This window comes from Macaca mulatta, chromosome 9 (genome assembly GCF_049350105.2).
Source record: "Macaca mulatta isolate MMU2019108-1 chromosome 9, T2T-MMU8v2.0, whole genome shotgun sequence".
NCBI classification, from domain to species: domain Eukaryota; kingdom Metazoa; phylum Chordata; class Mammalia; order Primates; family Cercopithecidae; genus Macaca; species Macaca mulatta.
Window position 1 is genome coordinate 20,719,989 of NC_133414.1, and position 18,412 is coordinate 20,738,400.

General features: G+C 36.4%; 1 protein-coding gene across 5 annotated transcripts in view; it reads left to right on the top strand.

Annotated features, from left to right (window-relative positions):
- The window catches only part of MALRD1 (MAM and LDL receptor class A domain containing 1), a 732,448-nt gene that overhangs the window by 109,516 nt on the left and 604,520 nt on the right, over positions 1–18,412 (top strand). For all 5 annotated transcript variants that reach the window (XM_028826041.2, XM_077945484.1, XM_077945481.1 and 2 more), the window contains exons 13-14: positions 9,657–9,830; positions 18,260–18,380. In XM_028826041.2, the coding sequence (XP_028681874.2) occupies positions 9,657–9,830; positions 18,260–18,380 (295 nt within the window). The remainder of the gene's footprint in view (positions 1–9,656; positions 9,831–18,259; positions 18,381–18,412) is intronic.

An 18,412-nucleotide genomic window follows, 5' to 3' on the forward strand; every position in this document is an offset into this window, starting at 1 on the left:
ACACCTAAATCAGGGGTCTCTATTCAACTTGTCTTGTTTTCAGTCCTTTTGAGAGCTCCAACATACCTCTCGCCCTTAGGATTTCAGCTCATTTTTTGATCTTTACTTGTCAGAAAATATTGAAGAGATCAATAGTGCCACACAGTACATTCACTGCCTGTAAGTATAGTGTTACAGCAATTTGCTTGGGCATCCCTGGTGATAAGTGACATATTATTCCGAGGTATAAACCTAATTATACTTTCAGTTTGGAATAAGTCTAAGTGGGAGTGTCCTGAGTTCTTAATAGTGATGTCCCATAGATACTTTAAAGTCCTAAAGATACTTTCTTTTCCTTTCTTTTTTCTTTTTGTTTCTTCCCATTTCTTTGTGAGAGTAAGAATTAAAACAACTGCCTGGTCTCCGTTTCCATTTTATCCAAATGCCTTTTACCCATTCCCACCTCTTTATTTTAATTAAATCCTATAAGATAGAAAAAGAGAAAGATAGATACAGAGTTTTTGTTTTGTTTTGTTTTGGTTTTTTTGTTTTTTTTTTTTTGGAGGGAAAAATCCAGAAGTCCAGAAGCACTTGTTCTTTGAAAGTACAAGCTAACTTAGATTTAATTCAAGGTCATACATTAATGTGATGAGACCACGAATGTCAGTTATATAGAAGAAATTGAATGTAAAGGAATACGATGTGTTAATTCTGCCTGCTTTACACAAATTTGAAGATATTAAGAGTGTATTAGAAATTCCTATGACTCACCTAGAGTCCCTGAGAAATCAAATGCATGTATATGATTTTAAAAGGTAATCTATATTTCCCATCATTGTATGCTTCCTGATAGCCATTGATTTGTGGTCGCCGGGATTGAGTTTCAGTTTATCATTGTTTCCACTTGAGGACACTTAATTTTTGCTTAAATTTGTGACTTAGTTGGGGTTGAGGGTGTTATTTAGGTGGGGTCTCAGTGAAAATGCTGTCATGGACACTTTGAGTGCTTGCTAGTTTATGTCGAAACCAAGGCTTCGATTTCTAAAGGCTGTGGATGCTGACTTCATGGTTTGCCTTGGTTTTTGAAAAACTGAGACTGTTTCAAGGAGCCACTACAGACTACCAGAAGAGATATTTGTTTTTCATGCTTTTCTCTATGTGCTTGAATTTTAGGAGTCGTTGAGTTAGCAGGAAGGATATTTGATTTGCTTTATAATGCTTTCCAGTTTAGGAAGTAGGACTAGACTGTAGGAGAATGTTATTGATAGTCTGAGATACACATAGCTAAGGTTCTCAGGATTTTTCTAAGACTATAATATGACTGTTTTTATAAGTTTGTGGCAATATGTGATATTTTCTTACATAAAAGTTACAGAATAAGCAAACAAAACAAATTCTTACCTTCTTGGGTAATTGGAAAATCTAGCCAGTCCTCTGAATTGGAACGTATTGGTAATAGTGCTTTCATGGAACCAGTGTTCTTCATTATAAGGTAGTAGAGTCAAGCAGTGAGATAACCAGTGTGGGGTACTTTGACATGATTAAAGCCTTCGTTTTCTGAAATTATGTTTTTTTTTTTTTCCTACATAATCCTATCAGGCTGATACAGTTAAGAATTTTTTCTTTTTTTGAAAGGACTTTAAAGCAACTTGAGCTTTCTTGTGAGTTGCCATCTGTAACAGCACAATTTTAGGGCCAGTTTACATGGATTACTTTGTACTTTATATGTGGCCAACACATGGCATCAGCATGGACAGTTGTTCCCGCAGCTAATCATTGTTCAAGATGTGGACTTTAATTTACGCTTCAAAAGTCCCTTCAGCCACTAGTGGAAAATTGGCATTTTTCTTTGAAATATGAGATAGGACTAACAGAACACGAGGAAGCCCAAAGCTATTCTATCTTACGCTGTTGAAATGCTGTTACTGTTTACAATTAACTAGGAAACATAAAGTATGAAGGGAATTAATGTGGATACTAATATTTTCTGAATTCTCATATTTGAGTTACTGTGTAAGTAACATAATCTCTTACTTTTAGGACTTCACAATTAAATACAGGAAGATGGATAATATGAAGCTTTTGCTTTCAAAATTTGTATGTTCATCTATTGATCTTTCTTTTGTTTTTAGTTCTCCAACTTGTTTTACAATTACATTAATATTCCTTCAGTAAAAGATAATCCATAGATTGTTTTACAAATATGAATGAGAAAATCAGGACAAAGGTAGATGAAACCAGAGATGGGTTGGATCCCAAAGTAAGGTTTATTAGGGCCAGCCTACACATTTGAGTCTGCCAATGAAGAGAGGGCCACATGTGGTTCAGATTCAAGGAAGTAAAAAGAAAAAAACAAAACTAAAAATAGTTATTCTGAGACTTCTCCTCTGAGTGCTTGCTATGATACCAAAGTAAACATTATGCCCACGATCCAACACATATATATTGCTTATCTACTGTGTGTTGATCACAGTCCTTGATGCAGGGAATATAATGGCAACAACCTAAACACATACTTGCTCTAATAAAATGTAGTTTAGTGGGGGATACTGACAGCAATTCAGTGTAAAATGCTCCAAGCTACAAGAGGGTAAGTCCAGTATAATAATAATACTCTACCTACAAATCTCAAGGAGTTCAGATTACAAATCTCAAGGCCATGTCTTACAGTGTCCCCAAAGTAGGACAATGAACTTACAAATCTCAAGGCCATGTCTTACAATGTCCCCAAAGTAGGACAATGAACTCGAGTCAAAGAACAATTTAGAAAAAAAAAATAATTTTGGAGCATGTCCTGGAATGGTACAGTTGTGCTCTAGTCCCTGGTCATTGTGTTTATTCCAAAGATCAATGTTACAATAGCTGATGGATTCTAGAGGAAGCGACGGTCTACAGAGGAAAGGGCGAGCAGGTGCTCTCTCTCCACTCTGTACATCAAAGCACCTGAAGATTAATCATTTAAACTAGAAAAACAGATTCTGTTTTATTGAAGATTCTAAACCTCAATGTAAGCTTGTTCAGGAAAAGAATGCCCAGGAAAAAGTGTAATTGACTAGGAGCCATAAAAATCACTATGGTAATGGTGAGGGATGTGTTTGTGTGTCTGTGTGTTTATGTATGTGATGAATGATTCCCTCTTTCAATATATACTTATTCCTAGCTGAATTTTGAGCAGCTGTAGATATCTTAGCTTGTTTTTTTTTTTTCATTTCTCCCATTTATTTATTTTGCTTTTTTGGCTACGCTTGTTCTTCTGTATCTTCGTATTCTAGATCTTATAAAGGTGCAATAAGTGTGGCAATAAACAGACTGAGGAAGGCGTAAAGGGTCTGATGTGAAGCAGAGAAGGCAGAGTTTGCTGAGGGTTTGGAATAAAATAGAGAATGGCCATGAAGATCTGACCAAGGAGATCTGAGATTGAGAAGGAATTAGAACAAAGGCCATAGGCAAGTTGAAAAAATTGGCAGAAAATTTGAAGAGGAGAGTTTCAACAAGAGATGATCAAAATTAAAAAAAAAAAAAAAAGAAAACAGAAAAATAAGGAAGAAATCATTTTAAACTTCTGAATCATGACCTTGGGTGTCATTTTAAACTTCTGAATCATGACCTGGGACACCTTGGGTGTCCCAGACTGAAGTATCAGAGAGTCCAAGGCCCCAGAGGCACTGTACAGAAACAAGAGCCAATGGAACTAAGACTGTCACCCCCTCTCCAGCTTAGGTACTTACCCATATACAATAACTGCTGTAAATCATTGGATATTCTTCCTTTAGTAGTAAAATATATGATTTAATATATACATATTTAGATACTTTAAAAATAGAAATAATTTAAAATCATAAGAATACAATTAAAAATAAAATAATTGGAGCTTCCATTTTTGTCTTCAATATTCAAAAAGAACTGCTTTGTTGGAAACTTTTTTAACCACATGAAATTCTCTTGAATGCATTGATTCAAAGTCTTGAATATAGTCATACTGTATATAAAATCTGCCTTAGTGGAGACCCAAGAAAAATAAAAGCAAGCCCTCTTTGTTAACATTTTACTTAACTGCTTTTGAATGATTCAGGCATCGTCAAGAAAATTTCCTTTAAAAATGATCAAGTAGTAAATAAAATTTGAATGTTTGGTGTCATTTTCACTTAACATGCTTTGCAGACCTGTTTAATGCGACATTCTGGGATGATGGACAATGTCCCCTATGTTAAGTATAGTAGCTACTAGCTACAGAGAGCTAGTTATTGAGCATTTAAAACATAACTGAGAGGCCGGGCGCAGTGGCTCATGCCTGTAATCCCAGCACTTTGGGAGGCCGAGGAGGATGGATCACGAAGTCAGGAGATCAAGATCATCCTGGCCAACATGGTGGAACCCCATCTCTACTGAAAATTCAAAACTTAGCCGGGAGTGGTGGCACGTGCCTGTAGTCCCAGCTACTCAGGAGGCTGAGGCAGGAGAATTGCTTGAACCTGGGAGGCGGAGGCTACAGTGAGCCGAGATTTCGCCACTGCACTCCAGCCTGGGCAACAGAGCGAAGCTCTGTCTCAAAAACAACAACAATAATAACAACAACAAAAACATAACTGAGAAACTGAATTTTTCATTTTCATTTGAATTAATTTAAATTTAATAGCCACCCTATTTTCACACTTTTGTAGTTATGCTCATTATAATTAAATGCTCATTTTCTTTTGCCACTCTTCCTCCAAAAGACTCAAAGGTCCCTAAGGACCCATAATGCCTTATACAGTTTTTGACATAAAACAGATTATCTTTCTTCCTCTCTTCTCTCTCTCTCTCTCACTCTCTCTCTCTCTCTGTCTGTTTTCTCTCTATATATATTTCTGAATGTTTACAGGCATTTACTTAAGCACCGATATTAACAGGCCACTAATTTCTTCTTTTTTTCCCAATACATATTAAGTGAATACCTGGAAAACACAAATTACTATAATAAGTTCTGTGAGGAATTTATGACATGTTTCATGATTTGGAGTTTAAGGTTTAGTGTTCTGCTACTGGCATATACCAGGCTGAGAGGCACAGAGTTTGCGTACTTGAGTACTGCTTGTGTGAAATCACAGCTTGTATCAATAACTTAAAATTGATCATTAGAGAAATTCAAATCAAAACCACAATGAGATACCATCTCACACCAGTCAGAATGGCCATTATTAAAATGTCAAAAAATAACATGCTGGCATGGTTGTGGAGAAAAAGGGATGCTTATACACTGTTGATAGGAGTGTAAATTAGTTCAACCATTGCAGAAAGCAGTATGGCAACTCCTCAAAGAGCTAAAAGCAGAACTACCATTCCACCCAGCAATCCTATTACTGGGTATATATGCCCAGAGTAATAGAAATTATTCTACTGTAGGTCAGGGGCAGTGGCTCATGCCTGTAATCCCTGCACTTTGGGCAGGTGAAGTGGGTGGATTGCTTGAGTCCAGGAGTTCAAGACCAGTCTGGGTAACATGGTGAAACCTTCATCTCTACTGAAAATTGGAAAAAAAAAAAAAAAATAGCTGGGCGTGGTGGTGCATGCCTGTAGTCCCGATTACTGAGGAGGCTGAGGTGGGAGAATTACCTGAGCTTGGGAGGTTGAGGCTGCAGTGAGTCATGAACACGCCACTGCACTCCAGCCCGAACAATTGGAGTGAAACCCTGTCTCAAAAAAAAAAAAAAAAAAAAAAAAAAAGAAAGAAAGAAAGAAAAAGAAAAAAGACATCATTCTATCATAAAGACACATACATGTGAATGGTCATTGCAGCACTATTTACAGTAGCAAGGACATGGAATCAACCTAGATGCCCATCTATGACAGATGGTATAAAGAAAGAGTGGTACATATGTACTACGGAATATGCAGCCATATAAAAAGAAAAAGATCATGTCTTTTGTGGGAACATGGGTGGAGCCGGAGGCCATTTTCCTCAGCAGACTAACACAGGAAGAGAAAACCAAATGCCACATGTTCTCACTTACAAGTTGGGAGCTAAATAATGAGAACATATGAACACAAAGAAGAAAAGGAACAACAGACACTGGGGTCTACTTTAGTGGGGAGGGTGGAGGAGGGAGAGGAGCAGAAAAGATAACTGTTGGGTACAAGGCTTAGTACCTGGGTGACTAAATAATCTGTACAACAAGCCCCCGTGACATGTGTTTACCTATGTAACAAATCTTCACATGTACCCCTGAACCTAAAAGTAAATAGAAAAAACAACGAATTTCTAGGGTACATGTGCATAACGTGCAGGTTTGTTACATATGTATACTTGTGCCATGTTGGTGTGCTGCACCCATCAACTCGTCAGCACCCATCAACTCGTCATTTACATCAGGTATAACTCCCAGTGCAATCCCTCCCCCCTCCCCCCTCCCCATGATAGGCCCCGTTGTGTGATGTTCCCCTTCCCGAGTCCAAGTGATCTCACTGTTCAGTTCCCACCTATGAGTGAGAACATGCGGTGTTTGGTTTTCTGTTCTTGTGATAGTTTGCTAAGAATGATGGTTTCCAGCTGCATCCATGTCCCTACAAAGGACACAAACTCATCCTTTTTGATGGCTGCATAGTATTCCATGGTGTATATGTGCCACATTTTCTTAATCCAATCTGTCACTGATGGACATTTGGGTTGATTCCAAGTCTTTGCTATTGTGAATAGTGCTGCAATAAACATACGTGTGCATGTGTCTTTATAGCAGCATAATTTATAATCCTTTGGGTATATACCCAGTAATGGGATGGCTGGGTCATATGGTACATCTAGTTCTAGATCCTTGAGGAATCGCCATACTGTTTTCCATAATGGTTGAACTAGTTTACAATCCCACCAACAGTGTAAAAGTGTTCCTATTTCTCCACATCCTCTCCAGCACCTGTTGTTTCCTGACTTTTGAATGATCGCCATTCTAACTGGTGTGAGATGGTATCTCATTGTGGTTTTGATTTGCATTTCTCTGATGGCCAGTGATGATGTGATGAAAGTATAATAATAATAAATAAATTAAAAAAAAAAAAGAAGAGCAACAGAAGAAATACGTAATCCTGTAATTGATGTGCCATATTTTATTTTCTTAGAGAGTTACCATTCTTCCCATAATACTAGATTGGATGGTTTTGGGTTAATAGATTTTGCAGTGGACCATTATAATCATTCAGGTCACTTGGAAAATTTGCAAAAATCACTTTTCAAGTGTCCCGATTAATGGAAGTAATATTTTTATTCCCCATCAAATGTAACTTACTTCCAATTTGTGGTTTAATAAAGCACTTCAGACTTTCCTAAATTCCTTTTCAATATTACATTACATGGTATTTTCTGATACTTTATCAAGTTTGTATCTGCAAGACTAGAATTCACAGGCAGTTATTTTTCACCAGGATGAAGACAGCCTTCAGGACACTGCCTGTTCACACTTGTAATGCCAGCACTTTGGGAGGCTGAGGTCTGCTGATCACCTGAGGTCGGGAGTTCGAGACCAGCCTGGCCAATGTGGTGAAACCCTGTCTCCACTAAAAATACAAAAAATTAGCTGGTCGGGGGTGGCATGAGCCTGTAGTCCCAGCTGTTTGGGAGGCTGAGGCAGGAGAATTGCTTGAACCTGGGGGGCGAAGGTTGCAGTGAGCCGAGATTGTGCCACCACACTTCAACCTGGCTGACAGAGCGAGACTTTGTCTCAAAAATAAAATAAAATAAATAAGTAAAATAAAATGAGATAAAATTATGGTTCATAGCAACAATGTAAAAAAAAAAAAGAGGAAAAAACAACGAATTTAAAAAAATTGTGAGCTGTATCAATAACTTTTGTTCAGTGATTTGACCCTCAGAAATTGAAAAGATAATGGAACATTTCTTGGTATCTAATAACTTAAGAATTTAAGTCTCCATAATGCAAATTCTGTAAAAAAGTAAATTATATATAAGTTCCGATCCATATTATCATTGAATATGGATCCCATTGGCATTTATACTTAATACACTATTAAAATGACTTCACACTGGTGATGTACTGAGTGACAGTTTGACAGCTCGAAATTCTAATGGGACATGCACATCTCTTGTACAACTAGGTTTCAAGCTGTGTTTTGCATATTTACAAGCTTGGGACATAGTGAAACTTACAGCAGGGATCTAAAATTTAATTGCAGTTGAGAAACATGAATCATCTCTTTCCATGGAATTTAATTAAACATTTCCATTATTTTTGTTTCTAACTTACCTGTCAAGGTGTGAATTAAGGTAAGTACAGTAATAAAATCTAAAATGAAATTAAACAATCAGAATTTTTTAATCAGGTGGTCACAATTAAGTAGACATTGATAAAAATTTGTACCAAATAGAATGCTTGATGTTATGAAATGAACAATTTTTTTTTTAAAAGCATTTAAAACATGTTTTTCGGTCAACATTCACCACTGGAATTGGGTCTCAACAGTGAAATGCATGGTTTGCCTATATATATGCTAGTATCTGTCCATGTATCAGTATAAAAGCACAATGATGAATAAGAAAACATTTTTTAAAAAGAATTTAAAATATAACGAACCTGAAAAAATATCGCTCAATCTAAAGAGAAATGTTCCACTTTTGAGGGACCTCATCTTTAAATGTTGGGTTTTTCTTTAAAACATACAGCCTTAGGACCTGTTATGTGATAATCAGAAGAAGCAAAAAGATTTGACTGCAGCATATCTGAACTTGTTTTAATGGAGGTTTTGTGGGCATATTTTACAGAATGAATCATCCAAACAACATTAAGGGAATTAATTTTTGCCTCATACAGCTCCAGGTACTTAGAAAGTGCTCAGTAAATATTGGTTGAATCAGTAACAGTATGGAATTTCATTTTAGGGCTACTGCTATCAGCACCTGGAATAATCCTCTCTATTCTCTTTACTACTTAGTTAAGCCATCAGACCTTTAGATTGTGTTATTCTTGATGGTGAATAGGAAGTGAAATGATTAAGCTTCCCTGCCCTCGAAGAATGTTGTCTTACTTGGCTCAATTATTGATTAACAGTACCCTGTGAGCTTCCAAGTAATTTGGTAATGTTACCACAGAGACTAAATTAGTATAAAGTATTAATTACAGTTTTTAAAATTAAACTAAAAATAATTTTTAAGGAAACTTTTTGTTGTTTGAAACATGAAGTATGTATAGTGATACTTGATTTTTAATGTTGAGTCTCAACGTGTACCTCCCAGATTTATAAGAAGCCAGAGAAGGATTCTGGAAACTTCCATGGAAACAATAGTACTGCCATGACTGGGTTATACATCTGGGGGAAAGGAGAATTGAGAAGATTATATTTAACACAGAAGTTGTTTGGAATATATATACATAGTTTGTTGTTGTTGTTGTTGGTGGTGGTGGTGGTGGTTCTGAGCTGGAGTCTCGCTCTCGTTGCCTTGGCTGGAGTGCAACAGCATGATCTCAGCTCACTGCAACCTCCCCACCTTCTGGGTTCAAGCGATTCTCCTACCTCAGCCTCCCAAACAGCTGGGATTACACGCGCATGCCACCACACCTGGCTAATTTTTGGATTATTAGTAGAGATGGGAGGCAGGCAGATCACCTGAGGTCATGAATATTTCAAATTATAGGAAAAACTACCAGAGACAGGTCAATGGAATATTTATATAATTGAAAATATGTTTTCAACAGGTGCAGTTTTGGTATCATTTGTCTCAACATTCACATCTCTCAGTTTTTACAAGAACATCTCTAGATGGAAACTTGCAAAAGCAAGGCAAAATAATCAGATTCTCCGAATCTCAGTGGAGCCACGCAAAAATTGATCTCATTGCAAAAGCGGGAGAATCTACTCTACCTTTTCAGGTAAGCACATAAGAAATTAATACCATTCAACAGAAGACACTTTATTTCATGCTAATCCTTTCAGATAACAATATAACACATATAGCTCATACCTTTTCAGGTAAGCCCATAAGAAATTAATACAATGCGACAGAAGACACTTATTTAATGCTAATCCTTTCAGATAACAAAATAGTACACATAGCTCATGAATTTATTCAACATTAATGAAGCAAACACATTCAGAGATCAAACACACGATCTGGGATGAGTAGAGAGATTGTTTTGACTATGCGCTCAAGAAGTATGTGTAGAATAGTAGCAAAAGTGGAGATAAGAAATGAATAAGATGGCAGAGAGAAGAGTACCTTAAAATGATTTCTTTTTCGAAGTAAAGATGTTGGATTATATGATGTAGTGAAAATAAAATCTGACTTGGGCTGTAATATATTAATCTTATTGTCTCACTTTCTGCTGCCTGGTAACATTGAGAATGTTATCCACCTTTGGGAAGTGGAGGACATTATATTAAGTGAAATAAGCCAGGCACAGAAAGACAAATACGGCAGGTTCTCACTCACGCGTGGGAGCTAAAAAGTTGATCTCATGGAGGCAGAGAGGAGAATGATGGTTACTAGAGGCTGAGAAGGGTGGTGGGGAGGAGGAGGTTAGGAAGGGAGGTTTGTTAGTGGTTAAAAATTGTAGTTAGAAGGAATAAGCTCTAGTGTTTGATAGCACAGTAGGCAACTGTAACAAGTTATTGTGTATTTCAAAATATTTAGGAGATAAGATTTGGAGCATTCCCAACACAAAGAAATGAGAAGTGTGTAAGGTGATGGATATCCCAATTACCTTTATCTGATCATAACACAATGTATGCATGTATCTAAATATCACATTTACCCCTTAAATATGTACAACTATGTATTAATAAAATATAATAATAATAGAAGGCAATTGTATCTTGTCAAATGGGCATTCTAATTTCTACTCTCTTGTACATAAGTCTTCTGGATGACATTTGAAAAGAGCAATTTTGGAAACTAGATTGGATGGAGTGGAATATGATGGAGAGCACACTGTTTTGGAGTCAGGTGGTCTGAGTTTTAGTCTCTGCTCTGCTTATTGTTTGCTAAATGACTGTGTAAATATTGTCTTTGAGCATCAAATTTCCTAATGTGTGAAAACCAGTGATGATAAAAGCAATACTCCAGGGGAGTCTGAATATTAAAGATGATATAGCTAAAATGGCAGCCATGAACATGGGCTCTGGAACCTTGGGTTCAAGTTAAAGTGTATGATCAGCTGGGTGCAGTGGCTCATGCCTGTAATCCCAGCACTTTGGGAGGCTGAGGCGGGAAGATCATGAGGTCAGGAGATTGAGACCATCCTGAGTAACATGGTGAAACCCCATCTCTACAAAAAATTAGCCGAGCGTGATGGCACGCACCTGTAGTCCCAGCTACTGGGGAGGCTGGAGCAGGAGAAGCACTTGAACCCAGGAGGTGGAAGTTGCCATGAGCCGAGATGGCGCCACTGCACTCCAGCCTGGGCAACAGAGTGAGACTCCATCTTAAAAAAACAAAGACAAAAAAGTGTATGATCACAGACAAGTTACCCAAGTCTTCTATGCCTCTTTCACTAGTAGGATGTGAGGATAATAGTTGGGGCTTTAAGGTCATCTCGTCCTCATTTCTGAACAAATTGAGATAAATATAGAAGTTAAACAGGTAGGGAATACATATTTTGGAGCAGATGGCTTTAGAATGTAGAGTCACTTGTTTAAAATAATGCTTGATCTTAGAATAAATAGAATTACCCAGAGAACAACTGACTGTGCTGGAGAAATATAGAGCTCATACTCTAGGAGAAGTCTCTTACCATTAGCCAGAGATAATATCAGAATGCATGCCTCCTGAGGACAGACTGGCTCCCAACAGGGGGTGTTGAATGGGAGAGGAGGATAAGTCGAGTTCCCCCAGGTTACTCTTCTAACTTCACAGTCAGCTAAATCTTCCTCCTGCTACAGAGTGAGGGGTAAGTAACAGCAATGTTACTACAGGGAACTGCCTTCCCATGGAAGCAGGAAGAATAGGGAATAAGCATCAACTGTAATCAATTACTGTTCTCTACTTTATAGAGTTATTGTGAGGATTATATGGTGTATACTTGTAAAGCACGTGGAAGCGAATCTGGCATAGACACGGGATTTAGCTATTTTTATTGCTGTGGTTATTCCTTGGATATTGTCTGGAAATAGTAGACACTCAATAAATGTTAGTATTCTCTGTTTTAAAAAGGGAATTTCTGCTTGATCAGAACTCTAGGCTCAATCATTAAAGGCCTCTTCACTCAGTGACAGTCTCCAACTTCCCTTCTCAAAGATCAATTTATTCTATTCTCATATTTAATGGAAAAAGACATCGTGAATACTAGCAGCTCTAAATTGGGAAGCATTTGACGCAAAGGCTGGTCATGAAATCATTTTGGTGTCAATCTCCACTGCAAGGAGCAGGGCAACGAAATCAGAACAATTTGATCTTTTGCCTCCTGCATTTATATTCTATAGAAAATTGTTTTCATTCAGGTTGCTTTTAGTTAGAATGAAACTCACCAAAAAGATGGTTCAGAGTTTGTCATTAATTGACATATTGAGAAGAAAACAGAATGTCCTTTCTAGCAGTAGGTAATTTAGAAATATGAGTTGAAGCACATGCCATTTCTGTCTACAGCTGGAAGCTCTCATTGACCCATCACCATTACTGAAGAGTTTCAGTGAATGCAGTTTTTGTTTTCTGTTTAATGTTCTCCTTTTTGGATATAGTAATGATTTTGCTTTGCAGTGCAAATGGATACTATCCCTTATTATCTGGGGGGCATATTAACTAGTTTGTAGATGGGCAGTGGTTTGGTTAGATTCTGTGATTTTGTTGCAATGGATGTATGAGGGTTTCTAACCCAGCCCTGCTGTTCCCTCTCCCTTCATCCCCCTGCTGGTGGCTCAGTACCTTGTGTTGCTTTTTCTCTCCAATCAGCCTCAATGCTGAGTTCTTTCAAGGTCTCAGTCATGTTTAATTCAACCCAGAGAAGCTAAGATTTTTCCTCTGTGTCTCCCCACTTAATCCAGTTATGAGTTGGCTACAGCACATGTTTATTTTGGAAACTACAGATGAGTAAAAGAAAAATAAAAAAAAAATTCCCTGAAATTTCACTCTCAAGAAGGCCATGACGGCCCTATAATATCTAATCAGCAATTTAGAAAATTAAATTTGGAAAGCAATAAGCTTTTTAAAAATGAGTTTAGAAGCAAAACCCAAGCTGCCCTGAACCACTGTGAGGCCTTTAGGCAGCTCCTTTCATGATAGGTTTGATTTGACAGTGCTGCCCCCAATCTCCCAGAGGGTATCATGTAATAAACACTCTCAGTGTTATGTTACCATTCTCAGCTCTAAGCTATTCACATTTCAAAACTCATCTGGCCCCAAAGACTTTAGATAAGGAACTGTGGACTTGTATTGACGTTCTGTTGTGAATTAGTCTGGATTTTATACACACACAATATAAATAAATAGATACACTGGCACAGATATATACATGGTACTATTCAATACACGATTATCGCATGTATTTACTATTAAATATTTCAAACTAGTAGTTAATACAGAGAGAAACAAATACTCAAATGCACCTCAGTATTAACTAATGTTAATATTTCATTTGCTTATAATGTTAAAGTTTGTTTGCTCATGAAGATGCAACTTTTGTCTTCCTTGTATGTCTCTCCATCCCATTTCTTATCCTCTGGAAAAAAAAAAAAAGACGCTAATATGTTGGCTTTAACCTGATTTCTCTCAGTGTATTTTTAAAGATGTGAAAATATACGTGAGGATTCTAGCTAAGTACAGTTCTACTTTGTTCTTTTATCAACAACAAATGAAAAAGATATTACACCTACAAGTAGTTAATCTAGCTTTTTAAATATTCAAATATTTAAAGTTTGTCTTCTTGGAAATAGGCTAGGATTTAAGGTTAATAGCCTGAATCATTTAAGGGTGACCTTAGTCATTGCCTAGTCATCAGTTCCATGTAACTGAGCTCTGAACATATTTATACAGTACAGTGTAACCCAGTCCAAATATTGGAAAGAAGAAAGACATCAAATCATGTGACCTCTGTGTTCCCTTTTAGCCATGAAATTCTGATTCAGTGTGGTTCTTTTGATGTCAGTTGTAGACAATATAACAGAATACATATTGCTTTGGGTTTCATAGGAAATCAACACCCCTAATTAGGTAGGGCATTCGCTCTTCTTGCTGGCAAAGAATTAGGTTTACTGTTTATTCTGTAAGAACAGCAAATTAATGACATTTCAATATTCCCTCCATTTCTTGTGAGAGTTTTATTGGAAAAATTTAGGCCAAAGAGTTAATAGTAATTTTCAAACCTGTTTTAACTTGGCCTGCTCACTTGCTATGTTCAGCTTTTCACATAAATATATTCTTTTAATATTTCTTTTCCCCCTAACTGCTGTGCTGTTTTCGTATCTCAAGGTGGCACTTTTTCTGAGTAGTCCATTGATTTCAAGTAGCTCTACTTGCTTCGAGCTTCCCATTAAAATGTAATTGTATCATATTTTAGATTTCGTTTTAAAATGACCCTTTTGTGAAATTTCCCACAATGATGGATACCATGTTCTGTCTTTATCGGAGTCAATGATATAAATCAATAACAATTTCCTGACATTATTTGATGATTCAGTGAAGGGTAAGATTCATAACACAAAAGTAAAAGGTGATCGAGTCTCCGTGAAGTTGCTGTGTCCTTGGCCTGCTTAATCTAGAGCTGTATGCAATCTCGTTTCTCCAGGCCGCCCTATTCTGCAGCATCCACTAAAGCCCAGTTATCTCTTTATTTCGTTAGAGAGACACAGGATGGTGTAATCATTAATGGCTCAGCTTACGTATTTTTCTTACTTGACATGTGATGCTCAACCAATTACTTCTATAATATGTTTCTTTCACTTTAAAATAAGATGAAAATAGCATCATCTTCACAGGATTAAAGCAAGTGAATGTGACTGGCATGTAGTAAGTGCTAAATAAAAGATGACTGCTGCTCTTATTATTGATACCATCATCATCCTTCAAAAATTAATATATTCCTACTCCTCTCTACTCCTTCTTACTGTATTTCTATTTTCTCTTGGATTCATATTCATTTTTTGCTCCTGTTATTTTTTTGAAAACAAGATTTCTGTGTTAATTGTGTATTTTTCTGGAAAAGCACTTGAGTTTTATACTTATAAAAAGTAATCACTTGATTGTGAACATTTATGAATTTATGTGGTTCCTGAAAGCAAGAAATTGTTTTATTCTTAGGGGGAGTAATATAATTGAATAAAACAAAAATCAACAAGATCCCAAAAAATAGTTTTAGAAGAGAGAGTCATCTAATTTAATTTAAAATGTAAATTCTCCAATTACCTTGAGAATCTTATCAAATGAGGTTTTCACTCTTCCTCCATCCGTGGTTGAAACAGCTCTTCTGAGTGACCTCTTTCTCACTTACTGATTACCAGTTGATGCTGACTGTAGTTCCAAAAGGAAATTGGTCACAGCATTTTATATACACACACACATACATATATACACACACGCGTGTGTGTGTGTGTGGTTTTGTTAAAACCAGCAATAAAAAAAAAAGTAACAACCATGATGATTTTGAAGCCATGAAATGGTCATTATTTACAGGTATAATGTACATTTCTTGAAGGAAGTAATTGCTTGTATTTTAAAATTTGTATGATTTTAATTAATGGTAGAATTACAATTTCTAATTGTATAATTATGAATTTCATTATGTAGAAGTAAGCAAAATGTAGACGAACTAATATTACTTTTATTTGGCAACAGTTGCTTTTAAAGCAACAGTCCCTGCTGACTATCCTCATCACCCACCATAGATTTTGTATTGAGTATTTATAGATAACAATTTATTTTTACTTCCAGTCCATTTTCTATTTACTTAACATGTATGAATGTACCACATATACTTGGAAATCTGAATGGTTGGATGTTTTCAGCCTAAGTAATATTATACTATAATATTTTTCTGTAACTTAATTTTTTACTCCAAAACACATGTTAAATTTCTTTCCATAATGACACATGTAGATAGATGTTATTTTTAACTTGTATAGTATTTCTCACTATTGATTGATTCACATGTAAGTTCTTTCCTGTCATTTGTCATCAAAACTAGCACTGAAATAAACATTCCTTCCCAGGCCTTCATGTGTATACCTTTGAGTGTCTCTCTAGGATAAATGCTAAGAAATTAACTCAATTTTTATGGTCTATGCAATTTTTTTTAATAGATGCTATCTAGTTGCTATCCAATTGAGCTGTACCAACTCATGAAATTTTTCTCTCCATCTATTATCTGATTCATTTGTTGTTCTCTTAAAATCTTATACTCCTATAACACCCATCAACATTTTCTTTTATTATTATTATTGTACTTTAAGTTCTAGGATGTATGTGCACAACATGCAGTTTATTACATATGTATCCATGTGCCGTGTTGGTGTGCTGCACCCATTAACTCATCATTTACATTAGGTATATCTCCTAATGCTATCCCTCCTCCTCCCCCCACCCCACGACAGGCCCCGGTGTGTGTTGTTTCCCTTCCTGTGTCCAAGTGATCTCATTGTTCAGTTTTCACCTATGAGTGAGAATGTGTGGTGTTTGGTTTTCTGTCCTTGCGATAGTTTGCTGAGAATGATGGTTTCCTTCATCCGTGTCCCTACAAAGGACATGAACTCATCCTTTTTTATGGCCGCACAGTATTCCATGGTGTATGTATGCCACCTTTTCTTAATCCAGTCCATGATTGATGGACATTTGACACCCATCAACATTTTCTAAACACACCATGCACTTTCTTATCTCTGTGTTTTTGCTGAAATTGCTGCCTCAGTTTCTTGAGGTAAAATATTTTGCCCAACAAAATCTGGTATCATGGAGGCTATTACTTCTCCATCAAATCTTTTCCCAAACTCTCATTATTGGCAAAAAGAATGAATTGTCTTCTTTGAGTCTCCTAGTATCTTATACTTATTTCTTATACAGCATTTATGATGTAGTATAGTGAATGTATCATACCAAGTGTAAGAGAGAAAAAGTAATACCGTTTTCTCACTCATCACAAGGGGCATGACTGGAACCCCTATAACAAAAGACAGGTTAAAAGGAAAAAAAGTAACAAATTTATTAATATTTTATGTGACATAGGGGCCTTCAAAAACAAAGGCCCAAAGACCAGGGAAAACTCTCTATGTTTATGCTTAGGTTCAAAGATGAGTGGACACTCATGAAGAAATATAAATGGACAAAAAGAGTATTATCTCATTGTAATAAATTGGAGAGAACTGAGCAGAGATCTTTATTGGCCTCTCTGTGTAGTGTCTGTTTCATCCAGGTGTAGATAGGGTAGGACACCAGTTACATGAGGTTCTTATGACCTGTTTTGAGGAGAGGTAAGCCAGATAATTGCTTTATAGCTGGCTCTCACAAAGAAAAGAGAGGGGAAGTCAGAGAGTGACTCCAAGGTGCTATATTTTGGGATAGCATGTTCTGAGCCCTGGCACAAGTAAATTTAATGATCCTTGAGATTAGAGACCCTCCCTGATAAGATAGAGATGTACCTTCTGTCTGTGTCCTGGACTGGTGGTCCACTATATGGGTTCATAAGATTCCAGGCATAAATTACTTCTTCCTTTCCCTCCTCTCTCTCTCTCTTTTCTTGGAATAACAACATAATAATAGGAGTAATTAACAAGAAAGTAAACAAATTAAATCAGACATTATTCAGAGTGTTGGAATAAATTAAACTTAAATAGATGTCTCTGAGTGCGTAAGCAGATGAATATTATCAACCACTGTATATGTGGTTATTGATGTGTGCTTTACTACGTTGAGTACGTTTCTGTGTATGTATATAATATATATTATGTTTCTATGTATGTATATAATACTTAAATATTTTAATATGGAAATAAATCATTGCCTCCAGCACACTCATTACAAATGAATTCATATCTCAATTAAATTGAGTTGTAAGCCACACAGTTGACTGCTCCAAAGAGTTCATTATAAACGCATATGACTCTTAATGGCTCCAATGGGAAGAGATCCCTTCATTAATGATGAATGTTACCACTTTTAATTGAAACAAAGTTACCTTTGGCATTAAGGTTACATAAGATGCTGTCAAAGCCGTTATGGCTTTATAAATTTAAATTAGGATGTTCTGGTCAGAACAGGTTTCTAAAATTAGATTGGAAAATGGGACAGATGTAAATAGAGTTCCTCTACACAAAGAAATACGATTGTAAGACATTACTTTTGTGATGTGTTTTTAACAGTTTTATCTTTCTGTAATTATAGTTAATTTTGGAAGCTACTGTTTTTTCGTCAAATGCTACTGTTGCTCTAGATGACATCAGTGTATCCCAGGAATGTGAAATTTCCTATAAATCACTACCAAGGACCAGTACACAAAGCAAATGTAAGTTTTTCCTTGTCACTGTTGCTATTTTA